The 16,790-nt window shown below is 46.2% G+C and overlaps 1 protein-coding gene across 1 annotated transcript; it reads left to right on the top strand.

Annotated features, from left to right (window-relative positions):
• Positions 1 to 7,458: 7,458 nt before the first annotated feature.
• LOC123385878 lies at positions 7,459 to 12,146 on the top strand. Its single transcript, XM_045059122.1, has 2 exons — positions 7,459 to 9,294; positions 9,608 to 12,146. Exons 1-2 carry the CDS (start codon positions 7,666 to 7,668, stop codon positions 9,968 to 9,970), a joined length of 1,992 nt encoding a protein of 663 aa, XP_044915057.1. The 5' UTR covers positions 7,459 to 7,665; the 3' UTR covers positions 9,971 to 12,146.
• Positions 12,147 to 16,790: the final 4,644 nt, after the last annotated feature.

The raw sequence follows: 16,790 nt of genomic DNA on the forward strand, positions 1-16,790 counted from the left end.
AAAAAAAAAAAAAAAAGAGTCACCTACTCTGCTGACTGAGCCAGCCAGGAACCCCTGTATCTGCTCCTTTGTAAATGCATTAATACCAAGTCTAGTACTGCATGTTGGAGAGGCAGTCCACATGAGTCCTGAGTGTCCCTGTACATTCTTGCTGAGTGTGCCAGACCGCAAGACTTATCCCTTGCTCGATTCTGAGCAGCATCAGTAGCTGGTCACTTAGGCAACCAGTCTAGCTTATTTTCTGCTTGCTACATTTGTCGCTTGCTCAAAAAGTGCACCGGCCCTGGGGCCTAAAGTCCTGTCTTTTAACAAAATCTGCTTCACGTGCTCCTATGACCTGGTCCCGCATGCCTTGTGGAAATAGAAATTAGGGAAACAGCACAAATCCACTGACACTCTGGCTCTATCCCTTTTGCCGTGACTAATACAATCTTTCATCTCAGATCCAGGACTTTTGTGACTTCTGCCATGATCCATGAAACTGTGGCAAGCTGACTTGGTAGCTTGTAAGTCGGGCAAAATCTCAGAGCCTTCACAGCTCTGACCCCACATTAATTTCAAAGTAGTGGTAAGCATAAAATGATATTTTGAGATATAGGCAACAGCTGTTACTCAGACCAAAAATACCTGTCACTTTTACCAGTGACAAATGGTCATAGTTGTTACTGGTGACATGGCTACAGTCACTGGGATTTGTTGCTTATATTCATAGTTAAAGGAAATGCTAAATTTCAGTTACAGGTTTAGGAAAATAAATGTCAGGGTTTTTTTCCTCATTTGAGTTCACAGATCTTGTCTGCTGCCGACTTCCCAAAAGAACACCAGCAAAACCTGTTGATCAAGCAAAGTAAGGCTATTAGGTATTTACTGCAGCAAGGGAAAATAACACCTTGATCGAGATTTGGTAGTATCTTAGAAAGGGGATTTCAAGAAAAGAGATTTGTAGGATTTGGGGGTCTGGGCTCACATGATTTAAGGTGGTTTTTCAAAGCAAGAAATTGATGGGGATTGGGCACAGTTTAGCATACACAGCCCCAGAGAAGCAAGGGTCTTAAAACAAATCTTGATAAATAGATTTTGTCATTATGGTGAGCTCTTTGCCTGTGTGTGCATTCTGTGGTCTTGACAGAGCAGTCATCTGTCCTGTCCCAGATGAGCAAACGATTTGCCCAGATAAATTAATTTCTTGAGCTAGCATTTAATCCATTTATCTTCCTGGGCAAGAATTTTCTGGAACAGTTGCATCATGTTGATATGGGTGGTGTCAGTTCTTACTCAACAAGACCAACTTCTTAGACTGAAATCCCTTTTCTCACAAAAGTGGAGGCCTGCCTCCTTTTGCCTATTTTTGCTGTCTATCCTTTCCATACTCTGAGTTTACCATAGGTGAGGGTTAAATCTTATAGTCCCAGAGGTGGAATTAGTTTGCTTTCCATATATTTGTATTCAAAACATTTAATATGTACTATTTGTAACATTTGCCTTTGTTAATATTGCCTGCTTTTAAAAAAAATTAATATTGGGCTGCCTAGTCAATTAAATGTCCAACTCTTGATTTCAGCTCAGGTCATGATTCCAGGGTCATGGCATTAAGCCCCACGTCAGGCTCCGCACTGAGCATGAGGCCTGCTTAAGATTCTCTCTCTTTCCCCCTCTGCCCCTGGCCCCAACTTGCACACACACTCTCTCTTTCTCTCTCTCTCTAAAATAAAAGAAAAAGCCTTCTAAAGGGGTGCCTGGCTGGCTCATTTGGTAGAGCATGTGACTCTTGATCTCAGGGGTTGTGAGTTCAAGCCTCATGTTGGGCAGAGAGATTCGATGAAAAAAAAAAAAGGAAAACAAACAACCACCTTCTCTTGACTCACAGCTATTGATTCTTTTTCCTCTTTGCTCCTTGTTTACATTAAAATTCCTACAAAGACCAATCTGTACCTATTGTTTCTAATTACTCTCTTTTCATTCTCCTTTTGAAATAAACTCTTATCTGGAAAAATTCAAAAATTCAAAAATGAACAAAAATACAGAGAATTGTAGAGTATGCATCACCCAGATTCATCATAAGCTCATAGTCAGTCTTGGTTCATCCACACCCCATCCCAGCACACACTCCCACTGTGTCATTTTGAAACAAATCTCAAACGTTGTATCCCTTCACCAATAATTATTTTAGCATATCTTTAGAAGATAAGATTTTTTAACCTAACTATCATGCCACAAATCTTGAAAATAATACCTTAATACCTAAAACATCATGTGATAAAATAGCACAATATCATAGTGCCTTAAAATTAACAATAATTTCTTGGGGCAGCTGGGTGACTCCGTTGGTTAACCGTCTGACTTCGGCTCAGGTCATGATCTCCTGGTCTGTGAGTTCGAGCCCCACATCAGGCTCTGTGCTGACAGCTCAGAGCCTGGAACTTGTTTCAGATTCTGTGTCTCCCTCTTTCTCTGCCCCTCCCCTGCTCACACTCTGTCTCTCTCTCAAAAATAAATAAATATTAATTTTTTTAAATCAACAATAATTTCTTAATATAATTAAATATTGAATCAGGGTTCAAATTCCCAGCTGTCTCATAAATAATAGCACATTTTTGTTTGCTTGTTTGAGTCAGGATGTTAAAATGCCCATATATTGCATTTGGTTGCTATGAACCTTAAATTTATTTTAATTTAGAGATCCCTCCACCACCCTCTTTTTTTTTTTTTTTAATTTATTTATAGAAGAAATTAGGTCACTTGAGTTTCCTAGAGTCTGGATTTTGTGATCACATCCCCTTGATATTTTGCTTAACCTGTTCTTATCTCTATTTTTTCTGTAACTTGGTAGTTGGCAGGTAGACCTGGTGACTTGATCAGATTTGAAAAGAACAGCTTTAAATGCAAATGACAGCCCTGCCTTAGTTTAAAGCTAAAGTTCTCTTTTCTGCTTATTATGGATCTTTGATAAAAAATACAATCGCTGAGAAGTCTGTTTTGCTTGCTGTTTGCTATGAGCGTTGTGAACCCTTTCCTGAATGTAACTCACTATGTAATAGAGTAAGTTGTGAAACTTCCTACATGTAGTCTGGTATGTAATAGAATAAGTGATTGTACATGAACTAACCGGCATTTCTCGCTTCTGTAAACCTGCTTGCTCAACACATTCCTCCTCTACCCCCTTTCCCCTTTCCCCTTTTTCCTCCCGCCACAAGTAATGGACAAAGCCTTCCCGCCGAAGAACAGACAAAGGACGCCCAATCAGAGAACGACAAATGACCTTACTTTAAAACCAACTAATCAGGCCCCTCATATTTTGAAACCTCCCCTGTGCTATTTGTCCCTGTCTATAAAAACGCTGTACCAACCCTGATCGAGGCCTCTTAGCATCACCGGCGACGAGTGCGCGGATGTCCAGGTTCGAACCTGCAATAAACGACCCTTGCTGCTTGGCTTTGACTTATGACTCTGGTGGTCTTTTGTGGGAGGCTTCAGAACTTCAGGCATTACATTTGGAGGTCCCACCGAGATCTCCCCCGAGCCCACCAGACTTCTGGTCAACGGGTCGTATCTGATTCCGATCGGTAAGTAAGCCTGCTCTAACGTTCTTCCTTTTCTCTGATCTGTATTTCTTCTCTGAAGAACCGGTTCTATCTGGAAGCTGGCGTGACCCTGGCGGATGCGCTATAGGGCACCCAGCCGGGGTCAGTTGGAGATGTCCACTGACATCTGGGGCCTTCTTGGCCCATCTGGGGGCCTTCTTGGCCCATCTGGGGACCTTCTTGGTCCATCAGGGGACCTTCTTGGTCCATCGGGGGGGCTTCATTGGCCCATCAGGATTCTTTTCTGTGGGCCACCCATGCCCAACGCGCTTGCGAGTTAACCACTTTCACTTTCTCTACGGACTTCCAGTTTCTCTGTATAAATTAGTCCAGAGTGCTAAGAAACATCTCTAGGCGCCTGAAAAACCAGTAGGCATGCCCGTTGTTACCTGTGTTCTGATGTGATGTGTGTCCGTGTGTCTGTCTGTTAAATCGACTGGAATGATTGTTGGGAGTCAGGGGCACGCGCCTGACTTACCCTATGTGTAGTCCCATGGCGTAAGCTACAGGATTCGAGTGGGCTCTAACCCGATTTCCGCGGTGATCCTCATAAGGCTTAAGGCGGTCAAAATTTTTTGATCCGAGCAGGGGGTTTATGCCTGCCCGCCTATGCTAAGAGGTACCTAAGTTCCCGCGAGGGACGCGGACAGGCGAGTACGCGAGTACTTCCGTGTCAGTCTAACTGTATTGTCACCCCTGGGGCCTTGTAATTATCGCCATCCTAATCATAATTTTCTCTGTGGGGCCGGCCGAAATGGCACCAGAAAGTTGGAACCACTGCGAGAGATTCCTGTTAGTTATTGTTTTTCTTTTTTGGGTCGGATGCTTTATTGGAATTAAGTGTTTTCTCCGCTGATCAGAATTAATTATCCCATCCTTTGTTCCTCTCTCCTTCTTCCTCAGCTCCCTGCGGCTTTCCGTCCCGCCCTTCGGCCTGGGGCCCAGCCAGGCCGCCGGGGGTCTCACCCTCGGAAGTCGCCTGTGCGAACTCTTCCACTGCTAGTCTCAGCCGTTTCAGGGCCCCCTCCGTGCCGCCCCCTGGCCAGCGGCACCCCACCCCCCCGCGCCCCCTTCTCTTCTCCACTTCCTCAGAATCATAACATGGGCCAAACACAGAGCACCCCCCTCTCTCTCCTCCTCACCAATTTTAAAGATGTAAGAGCTAGAGGACACAGCTTAAGCCTACAGTTTGCCATTCGCAAAAGGAAGTTGATCACCTATTGGCGCTCTGAATGGCCCACCTTTGGGGTCAATTGGCCTACAGAGGGAACCTTTGGGGTCAATTGGCCTACAGAGGGAACCTTCTGCCTCCCTGTGGTCCTTAAAGTAAAATCAAAAATTTTCCTACCAGGGAAAGAAGGTCACCCGGATCAGATTCCCTATATTCTGGTGTGGCAAGATTTAGTGGAAAATCCACCTCCTTGGATGGCCTCTTAACAGCAGGGTCATGCCAAATCCTAGCGGCTAAACCTATCAACTCTCCCAAGCCGCTAACTCCAAATGCACCCCCTGTTCTCCCCGACAGCCAAGATTTACTTTCCCTTGACCCTCCCCCTTACCAGATTCCCCCCCTTATTCCTCAAGCTGCCCCCATCCCTGTCCCCGACCCTATTCCCCCTGCGCCAGCAGAACCTCCCTTAGCCCAGCCAATAGAAGAACTAGAGAATAGGGAAGCTCCACCCGCGCCTATGCCTAGTGGGGGCGAAGTCCAAGGGCCAGCTGGACGCACCGGTAGGCGGGCCCCACATGAGCCAGGACTCCGTCTTCCTGACTCCACCGTAGCTTTACCCTTACTGGAAATAGGGCCTCCCGATGATACGGGGAACCCCCGACTTCAATACTGGCCCTTCTCCACCAGTGACCTATATAACTGGAAAACCCAGAATGCCCGATTTTCTGATAACCCTAAAGATTTAATAGCTCTCCTGGACAGTGTTATGTTTACCCACCAACCCACCTGGGATGATTGTCAGCAGCTCCTCCGAATCCTGGTCACCACCGAGGAGCGAGAGAGAATTCAATTGGAAGCAAGAAAGCTGGTTCCTGGAGATGACGGCCAACCCACTGCTAACCTTTATCTCATTAATGCAGCTTTTCCCTTGACCCGACCCCCACAGGATGACTGGGACTACAACACGGCAGAAGGTAGGGGACGGCTACGCATTTATCGCCAGACTCTAATGGCGGGTCTCCGGGCTGCTGCACGCAAGCCCACTAATTTGGCAAAAGTATATTCAGTAATACAAGGTAAGACAGAGAGCCCTGCCGCTTATTTAGAAAGATTAATGGAAACCTTCAGACAGTATACCCCCATGAACCCCGAGGCTCCCGAAAATCAAGCTGCTGTTGTAATGGCCTTTGTATATCAGGCAGCCACTGATATTAAAAAGAAACTCCGGAAACTAGAGGACCTGGAGGGAAAACAGATTCAGGACTTACTCCGCATTGCCCAGCGTGTCTATAATAATAGAGAGACTCCAGAGGACAGGCAACTTAAAGCTACCGAGAAAATGACCAAAGTCCTGGCCGCTGTTGTCCAAAAGCCCCTGGATAAACAAAAGCCCCTAGATAAGGACCAATGTGCCTATTGCAAAGAAAAAGGCCATTGGGCCGGAGAATGCTCTAAAAAGAAAAAGCCTCGTCATGATCAAAAACCGTGGCAGCCCAAAACCACATCCACCCTCTTCACTCAAGATGCAGAATAGGGGGGACGGGGTTCGGATCCCCTCCCCGAATCTAGGGTAACGCTACAAGTGGAGGGGAACCCAGTTCAATTCCTAGTTGACACAGGGGCACAATATTCGGTCTTGATCAGACCCCATGGAAAAATTTCTGAAAAATCTTCCTGGGTCCAAGGGGCTACCGGAATAAAAAAATATCCCTGGACCACCCAGGGGACTGTGGACCTAGGAAATGGAAACGTCACCCATTCCTTCCTAGTCATCCCCGACAGCCCCTGCCACTTATTCGGAAGAGACTTACTCACTAAAATGGGGGCCCAGATTCGTTTTACGCCAGGGGGCCCCCAAGTGACTGGCCCTCACAACCAACCCATGACCGTACTTACTCTAAGATTAGAAGATGAATATCAACTCCATCAGGAGCCACCCTCACAAAGTCAAAACATAGAGCCCTGGCTCCAGCAGTTCCCAGAAGCCTGGGCTGAAACCAGGGGTATGGGGTTGGCTAAACATCGCCCATCTATTCATAGAGCTGAAACCGGGGGCAGATCCAGTTCGGGTCCGACAGTACCCGATGTCAATGGAGGCCAGAAGTGGCATCACGCCACATATCCGTCGCCTCCTAGACTTGGGCATCTTGCGTCCCTGCCATTCAGCCTGGAACACCCCCCTGCTGCCTGTACGAAAACCTAACAGTGCGGACTACCGTCCGGTACAAGATCTGAGAGAAGTTAACCGCCGAGTCATGGACATACACCCAACAGTGCCCAACCCCTATACCCTCCTAAGTGCCCTCAGCCCAGAAAGACAATGGTATACTGTCCTTGATTTAAAAGATGCTTTTTTCAGCCTGCCTCTGGCCCCCAAAATCCAAGAGCTCTTCGCCTTCGAGTGGTCCGACCCTGAGAGGGGCATAAGTGGGCAACTCACCTGGACCCGGCTCCCCCAAGGATTTAAAAACTCACCCACCAGGGGCACCTGGGTGGCGCAGTCGGTTAAGCGTCCGACTTCAGCCAGGTCATGATCTCGCGGTCCGGGAGTTCGAGCCCCGCGTCAGGCTCTGGGCTGATGGCTCAGAGCCTGGAGCCTGTTTCAGATTCTGTGTCTCCCTCTCTCTCTGCCCCTCCCCCGTTCATGCTCTGTCTCTCTCTGTCCCACAAATAAATAAACGTTGAAAAAAAAAAAAAAAAAAACTCACCCACCTTGTTCAATGAGGCACTTCACGAGGATCTGGGTCCGAGGTAACCTACTTAGGGTACCTGTTAAGAGAAGGCCAGCGGTGGCTCACTGATGCACGGACGGAAACCGTCCTCCGCATCCCCCGACCCACAACGCAAAGGCAGGTGAGAGAATTCCTGGGATCGGCCGGGTTCTGCTGCTTGTGGATACCTCGGTTCGCCGAGATGGCTAAGCCTCTTTACCTGGTCACCCGAGAACAGGCGCCCTTCGAGTGGACAGAGGAAACTGAGCAGGCTTTCCAACAAATTAAACTCGCCCTGTTGTCAGCGCCAGCCTTAGGGCTCCCCGATGTCTCCAAACCCTGTCATCTCTTCGTAGATGAAAACAAGGGGGTAGCCAAAGCAGTGCTGACACAACTCCTTGGTCCATGGCCCAGGCCCATTGCCTATCTTTCAAAAAGACTAGACCCAGTAGCGGCTGCCTGGCCCCCTTGCCTCCGTATGATCGCTGCTACAGCTCTAATGGTAAAGGATGCTGATAAGTTAACTATGGGACAGGAGTTACATGTTACAACCCCTCATGCCATCGAGGGAGTCCTCAAACAACCTCCTGACCGATGGATAAGTAACGCCCGACTGGTTCACTACCAGGGACTATTATTAAATCCCCTCAGAATCATTTATGCTCCCCCCCGAACACTAAACCCTGCCTCCCTGTTACCAGACCCGGACTTAGATACCCCCCTCCATGACTGCACTGAGATATTGGCACAGGTTCATGGAGTTCAGGAAGATTTACAGGATCACCCTCTACCAGACGCCGAGGTTACCTGGTTCACTGACGGCAGCAGCTTTGTACATCAGGGTCAAAGGTACGTGGGGGCAGCAGTCACAACTGAAACTGAGACTGTTTGGGCAGAGACTTTGCCAGCTGGCACCTCTGCCCAACGGGCTGAACTTGTGGCCTTAACCAAGGCACTGACTTTGGGAAAAGGCAAGAGACTAAATGTGTATACCGATAGCAGATATGCTTTTGCTACGGCCCACATACATGGAGCTATATACAGAGAGAGGGGACTATTAACTGCAGAGGGGAAAACTATCAAAAACAAAGAAGAAATATTGGCTCTTTTGAAGGCACTCTGGCTGCCTAAACGACTAGCCATCATACATTGCCCAGGCCACCAAAAACCGATCACACCGGTGGCTAGAGGAAATAATTTGGCTGACCAGGTGGCCCGAGAGGCGGCCTTACAGGTGGACTGTGCTTTAATGACCACCCTACCAGACCCCTGTTCAGCTAGTTTACCAGAAAATCCCGCCTACACTGAAGAAGACCTAAACTGGATCCAAAAATTACCTTTAGCTCAGTGCCTTAACGGCTGGTGGAGAGCAGCAGACTGTAGCATAATCCTCCCAGAAGAAATGGGAAATAAAGTCTTATCCAAGATGCACCGAGCCACTCATATGGGCACAAGAAAAATGCAAGACTTAATAAGACATGCTAGGATCACCATTAGAGACTCCAGGACAAAAATTGAACAGATAGTTACTAGCTGTAAAGCTTGCCAACTAACTAACGCCACCAACCACGGGAAAAACCCTGGCTCCAGAACCCACGGAACCAGGCCGGGAGCCTATTGGGAAGTAGACTTCACTGAGGGAAAGCCTGGAAAATATGGATATAAATATTTGCTAGTGTTTATAGATACCTTTTCAGGATGGACAGAGGCCTTCCCCACCAAACATGAGACTGCGCAGGTAGTAGCAAAAAAAATGTTGGAAGACATCATGCCCGGGTACGGATTCCCTACCCTAATAGGATCAGACAACGGACCAGCGTTCGTTTCAAAGGTAATACAAGGGATAGCGCAGTTTATTGGGGCCGATTGGAAACTACATTGTGCATATAGACCCCAAAGCTCAGGACAGGTAGAAAGAATGAATAGAACTCTAAAAGAGACCCTAACCAAATTGACCATGGAGACTGGCGCTAACTGGGTAGTCTTACTCCCCTATGCTCTGTTCAGGGTGCGGAACTCCCCTTACAAGCTGGGATTAACCCCCTTTGAAATCATGTATGGAGTGCCCCCCCCCCTATAATTCCCAACCTACAGTCTAATGTGTTAACTGAATTTGATGATCATAAACTTCTTATTTCCTTGAGGGAACTCCAGCACACCCACCAGGAAGTTTGGCGAGATTGAGAGCCATTTATGAGAACGGGCCCCCTCCTGAGCCTCATCACTACCGACCCGGAGTTTGGGTGTACATGCGGAGACACAAGCAAGAGACCCTCCAACCACGGTGGAAGGGACCTTACATTGTGATCCTGACTATGCCCACCGCTCTCAAAGTCGACGGGATTGCTGCCTGGATCCATTACACCCACGTCCGACCAGCTGATCCCTTTGCAGTTCGAGAAGACTTCGTCCTGGAAGCCAACACCGCCTGGACAGTTGACCAGAGTAAGACCCATCCTTTAAAATTAACTCTGCGCCGAAGACCCAGACCGGCTCCTGACCCATAATGACAAAAGGAACATTCATCAGCATACTCCTACTCACTTCCTACGGACTGATAAGTATTGCGGGCAACCCTCATATACCCTATACCTTAACATGGGAAATTACTAATTTAGAAACTCATGAAGTCTATAATACCACCACAAAACCAGATACCCCCTAAAATTCTTGGTGGCCCGACCTATTTTTCAACCTAGAGGATGTAGCTGTCTCCATGGGATTACTCCCCAGCATACCTGGGGAACGAGGAGCTCTAAGCCAGAAGGGATTCTATGCATGCCCAGGGTTCGGACAGAACGCTGACACCACATGTGGAGGAATTTTAAAGTACTACTGTAAGTCCTGGAGTTGCATCACTTCCAATGATGGGAACTCCAAATGGAAAGTAAACCCCCATTATGTTGACATGACATTTGCTAGCCCCTGCCCCAAACGCAAGCTAGCAGGTCAATATTTTGGAACAGGTCCCTGTAACCTTATCCGCATTAAATTTCTAGAAGACGGGAAAAAAGATACTAGATGGACCACTGGGCTTAATTGGGGAATCTATTTATATCGGGGACCACCCTACTATGCAACTGTTATTCAGATAAAACTGAAGGCAGAACCCAAGACTCTACCAACCCTAGTAGGGCCAAACCAACTGGTAGGGCCCCCGAATAAGACCGACCTTACCCAACGGCCCACAGATAAGAGCGCTAATCCTCCCAATTCTCCGACCACTCAAGCAGTCCCTATAGTCAGGACTACTTCAAAAAAAGAAAACCCCTTCCCACAACCCCTCCGTTAACCCTGGGGGCTCATCAAAAATTCAATCCCCATTTAAAAATGACCCCTTATGGGCAATGATAAATTCCGCTTACCAGGCCTTAAACCATACTAACCCTAAGGAGACAGAAGCTTGTTGGCTATGCTATTCTATACAACCTCCATTTAACGAATCAGTAGCAATAGTAGGAAACTATAGCACCGCAGACAACTCAGACTCTTGCAATTGGGGACCGAGAAGACCCGGCCTCACACTACCAGTACTTACAGGAAATGGGACATGTATAGGAACAGTGCCAACAAAATATAGCCACTTATGCATAAGTAACAGAAGTATATTCAATACTTCAGAAAATTGGATTATTCCACCAGATAACTCATGGTAGCTTTGTTCTCATGCGGGATTAACTCCTTGCCTCTATAAAGATATGTTCAATCAGTGAGAATTCTGTGTAATGGTAATTGTGTTCCCAAAAATCATATACCACACAACTGAGTATGTAGACCAGATGTGGATAGCACCCAAAAGAGTGACTAAGAGAGAACTCATTACTGCAGGGGCTCTAACTCTGGCCACCATATGTGGACTCGGGGCCATCGGAACCGGGACAGGGATCTCTGCCTTAACAATACAAAACAAGGGATTTAGTATACTTAGGGAAGTGGTTGACAGAGATATAGAAAAAATAGAGACTGCCATCACTTTGCTTGAAAAGTCCCTAACCTCCCTCTCAGAAGTAGTTTTACAAAACAGGAGAGGATTAGACCTGCTGTTCCTACAGCAAGGTGGTCTCTGTGCAGCACTAGGAGAAGAGTGTTGCTTCTATGCTGAGCACACAGGAATAGTAAGAGATTCTATGGCCAAGGTCCGAGAAGGGCTAAATAAACGAAAAAAGGAAAGAGAACAGGAGGCAGGATGGTTTGAATCCTGGTTCAACGCGTCCCCTTGGTTAACTACCCTGCTCTCCGCTTTACTCGGGCCTCTGGCCATTCTACTTCTCGCTCTCACATTAGGCCCCTGCATCATAAACAAAATTATTAATTTTGTCCAAGACAGGTTCAATGCTGTACAATTAATGGTCTTACGAACTCAGTACCAACCGCTCGAGACATTACAAATAGAAAACTAAAGATCCAAGATTGGCTCTTTAGGCACAAGAAAAAGGGGGGAATGAAAAGAACAGCTTTAAATGCAAATGACAGCCCTGCCTTAGTTTAAAGCTAAAGTTCTCTTTTCTGCTTATTATGGATCTTTGATAAAAAATACAGTCGCTGAGAAAAGTCTGTTTTGCTTGCTGTTTGCTACGAGCGTTGTGAACCCTTTCCTGAATGTAACTCACTATGTAATAGAGTAAGTTGTGAAACTTCCTACATGTAGTCTGGTATGTAATAGAATAAGTGATTGTACATGAACTAACCGGCATTTCTCGCTTCTGTAAACCTGCTTGCTCAACACATTCCTCCTCTACCCCCTTTCCCCTTTCCCCTTTTTCCTCCCGCCACAAGTAACGGACAAAGCCTTCCCGCCAAAGAACAGACAAAGGACGCCCAATCAGAGAACGACAAATGACCTTACTTTAAAACCAACTAATCAGGCCCCTCATATTTTGAAACCTCCCCTGTGCTATTTGTCCCTGTCTATAAAAATGCTGTACCAACCCTGATCGAGGCCTCTTAGCGTCACCGGCGACGAGTGCGCGGAGGTCCAGGTTCGAACCTGCAATAAACGACCCTTGCTGCTTGGCTTTGACTTACAACTCTGGTGGTCTTTTGTGGGAGGCTTCAGAACTTCGGGCATTACAAGATTCAAGTTTAGATGTTAGGTAAGTAGAGTTCAGAGAAAGAGCAATGATCTCGTATCGGGGGACCACGATGTCTAGCTATCTCTTTCTCACTTTGTCTCTCTTTTGCAATCTTTGGTGATCATTATCTTTGTGGGTATTTTCAATGGTTACATTGTTCCTTCTCCATTTAACAATGAGAATACTTTTATAAAGAGAAATTTCCTCTCATCGACTATTTGGCTATCCTGATATACAGTTTACATAGAAAAGGCAAGGGGCACCTGGGTGGCTCAGTCAATTAAGCATCTGACTTCGGCTTAGGTCATGATCTCACTGTTCATGAGCTTGAGTCCTGCGTTAGGCTCTGTGCTGACAGCTCAGAGCCTGAAGCCTGCTTCAGATTCTGTGTTTCCCTCTTTCTCTGCCCCTCCCTGGCTTGTACTCTGTCTCTGTCTCTCAAAAATAAATACACATTAAATTTTTTTTTTAAAAAAAGAAAGGCAGGTCACATTTGATTCCTTTTGTTTTCATCTGTTTGTTTTCAAAACAGTGAATTGTTTCCTTAGTATCCTTCAAAGCTGAATTTTGAAACTGTGGGAGGCTTTTTTTTTTTTAATGTTTATTTATTTATTTTTGAGAGAGAGAGAGAGAGAGAGAGAGAGAGGAGATCAGGAGCAGGGGAGGGGCAGAGAGAGAGGGAGAGAGAGAATCCCAAGCAGGCTCCATGCTGTCAGTGCAGAGGCTGATGTGGGGCTCAGACTCACAAACTGTGAGATCGTGACCTGAGCTGAAATCAAGAGTCCAACATTTAACTGACTGAGCTACCCAGGTGCCCCTAAAATTTGGGGAATTTTTATGGTGTCATTACAAACTCCTGGACTTAAACATATTTTACATGCTTCCACTCATTTTTATTGACGGAAATTCCATTTCTAATCTATCATATTGTCAAAGATCAAAGTTTGAAAACACACAAACGCTGTGCAAAATGGTTCAATCTCTATGGACAGCAGTTTGGCAATATTTAACAAATTATAAAATGTACATTTCCCCTGACCCAACATTTTACCTTTAAGAGCATAACCTATAGATACACACACGTGCACAAAGTGATCATGTACAAAGATATGAATTGCAGCCTTGTTTACTTTAGCCAAAATTTGGAAAGAGATATTTGTACACCCATGTTCATAGCAACGTTATCCACAGTAGCCGCAAGGTGGAAGTAACACAAATGTTCCTGGATGGGTGAATGGATAAGGAACATGTGGCATATATACATACAGTGGAAAGTTGTTCGATATTAACAAGGAAGGACATTCTGACACATGCCACCACGTAGATGATCCTTAAGAACATTATGCTAAGTGACACAGCCAGTCACAAAAAGACAAATGCAATACGACTTCAGTCAAACTCATGGAAACAGAAAGCAGGACGGTGGTTGCCATGCCTGGCAGGAGGAAAAAATGGAAGAAAGGTAGTGTTTGATGAGTATGGAGTTCCAGTTTTGCAAGATGAAAAACGTCTGGGCCTCGTCACACAGTGCTTGCTCCCACAGCACACACACTAAAATTGGAGACACTGGTTGCACAACATGAATGTGTTATACCACTACTGAGCTGTACAATTAAAATGGTTAAGATGGTAAATGTCATGTGATACAGTGTTTCCAATTACAAATTAAAAACTTTTTTCCACCGTTTAAAAATGTAAAGAAAACTTTAAGGTTTAAATTATTAGCATGAATTTTACCATTCTTTGTATTGTGCTGTGCCAGTTTTGGGGGTTTTTTTGTTGTTGTTTTATGGTTTTTTTTGGGGGGGGAGCAAGTCAGCAAGAGAGAGAATCCCACAGAAGTGGGGCTTGTGTTCACTGGAAGCGGGGCTCCAGCTCACCCCATAGGGACTCGGGCTCAGGAACGGTGAGATCAGGACCTGAGCCGAAGTCCGGTGCTTAACCACCTGAGCCACCCAGGTGCCCCTGTGTAGTGCCAGTTGTAAATGCAAATATCATAGTATTTAATTTGCATGTGGAATCAGAAATTGCACAATTTTCATGGTGTGGCTTATCTCTAGGGAGTGCCGTGAGCAGTCCAGAAGAGACAAACACAAGAAAACCTGAGGCAGGTTGGGGAGGGGGAAGACCCCCCCCCCCCGACCGCCACCGCCTCACCTTCCCCCTAAGCTCAAAGCCAGACTAGGGCATGCTTTCTTTTCCAGCCCAGACCTGCATGCTCCCGCCAGCCGCCAATGACGGTGCCACACCCTGGCCGAGTCTGGAGAGAGTCCGGCCAGTTGTCTCGCCTTCCTAAGGCCCGCTGCCCAAACCAGGCAGACAGGCAACTCCCAACGGTACCGTCACCTCCGTGGGGCGCCAGTTGCGCTCCGTCCCTGGGTAGGAATACGGACAAGAGACCCGGCACTGCCAGCCCCAGGAATGGATGGCCCCCACTGCACCCCGCCCTGCCCCTCCCCACGACCCTGCCCAGGACCCTTCGCCCTTGGCGAAGGTGGCAGCAGTCACAGAGCAGGGCTACCGCTATGGCCACAAACCATGAAGCTGGCTCTATGCAGGGATCACAAGCGTTGGCGGCAGAATCTCAAGTAGTGCTGTCCAGTGGAAATAACAGTATGAGCCACATAGTACGTCATTTCAAAATTTCTAGTAACCACATGAAAACGTAAAAGGAGGGGCGACTGGGTGGCTCAGTCCGTTGAGCCACCGACTTCGGCTCAGGTCATGATCTCACAGTTCACGAGTTCGAGCCCTGCTCTATGCTGACAGCTCAGAGCCTCGGATTCTGTGTCTCCCTCTCCCCACTGCCCGCCTCGCTCAGGTGCTCTCTTTCCTTCTCTCTCAAAAATAAATAAACATAAAAAAAGTAAAAGGAAACAGATGAAATTAATTTCAATAATACATTTTACTTAACATATCTAAAACATGATAATTTCCGCAGGTAATCACTGAACAATTATTAACAGGCACTCAACTTTTTTTTTTTTTATACCAAGTCCTCAAACTTCAGAGCTATTTTACACTTAGGGCACGTCGCATTCCAAGCGCTCAACTGCCACATGTGTGGCCAGTGGCTAATGTAGTGGACAGGGCAGGTCTGGAGAATGAAAACAGAAGTAGGAGGTGGCTGGGGTACCATGTGTGCTGTTGCCCCTGGTGGCACAACATTGGCCGCTGAAACAAACATCTACCAACATTTGTCAGTTACATCACATGAAGAAGCTGTGCGGCACCGGAATTCCGGTGAGTGTTTTCGATGACTATTACGTTGCTATTTTAACACTGTTAATGAAAATTTAAATATCCCTGTATATAACAGTGCCATCTGGAAATTCATTACACGGTGGTTCTAATGCCGGTACTGAGAAACATAGCCGCCGATCAATAAACATAGAAGGGGCAATTAGATGTGTCAGTTGCCGTGAGGGAGGCCAAGTAGTTGATCTCATGCTCCATATTGTTAATTTAGGGATGAACGCCTTGGGAAGTATTGGAAAATTCTGAGAAATCAAAATCACCATTCAAGCAGACACACTTTTAACTTTGCAAAACGGTTACATAACCAGGCAAAAAGAAAGGAAAAAACAAAACCTGGCCACCTTGCCTCAAGGCGCTAGCCAGAGTTCTGTGCACCTGCGCTATCCTGGTTGTGCATGTAAACACTCTGAGAATCACCCTGTAGGGTAGTTGCCGCAAGAACGCTGCCTTGAGGTAGTGTTTCCGTCTTCACCAGCCTTCTCCTTTTAGGAGGTACTTCACTGACGGACTAGCCTGTCATGTAGTGGTGAAAGAGGGTAACTACAGGCCACTCTATAAAAAGCTTCATGTCTAGTATTTGATACATCAAAAGAGTAAATGCAGCATAAAATAAACTCCTGGAGACCCACTGTTCAAGTGAAGAACATTATCTCTTGATGCATCCACCTGTACGCCTCTTTCCTATCTTGCCCTGCCTCCTAACCAGAGGTAACACTAGCTTGAATTTTATGTTGACCATTTTTTTTTAATTTTTAAAAATATGTAGCTTTATCATATGTGTATGCACATAAACAAAATATTTTTTAGTTTACTTGTTTGAGCTTTATAAATGTGGAAACATGACTTTATTTTTTTTTAAGTAATAAACTTATTTTGTAAGTAATAAACTTATTTATTTTGAGGCAGGGGGAAGGGCAGAGAGGGAGGGATAGAGAGAATCCCAAGTAGGCTCCACACTGTCAGCAAAGAGCCCAGTGTGGGGCTCGAACCCACAAAT

The sequence above is a fragment of the Felis catus genome, chromosome B3 (assembly GCF_018350175.1).
Source record: "Felis catus isolate Fca126 chromosome B3, F.catus_Fca126_mat1.0, whole genome shotgun sequence".
Lineage (NCBI taxonomy): Eukaryota > Metazoa > Chordata > Mammalia > Carnivora > Felidae > Felis > Felis catus.

What these genes read in the sequence shown, in the direction of transcription:
- LOC123385878 (XM_045059122.1), top strand. Translation starts at nt 7,666, where the DNA reads ATGGCTAAGCCTCTTTACCTGGTCACCCGAGAACAGGCGCCCTTCGAG. An exon ending in GACCAGCGTTCGTTTCAAAG is followed by an intron (nt 9,295 to 9,607) that starts GTAATACAAGGG and finishes TATTTCCTTGAG; the next exon opens with GGAACTCCAGCACACCCACC.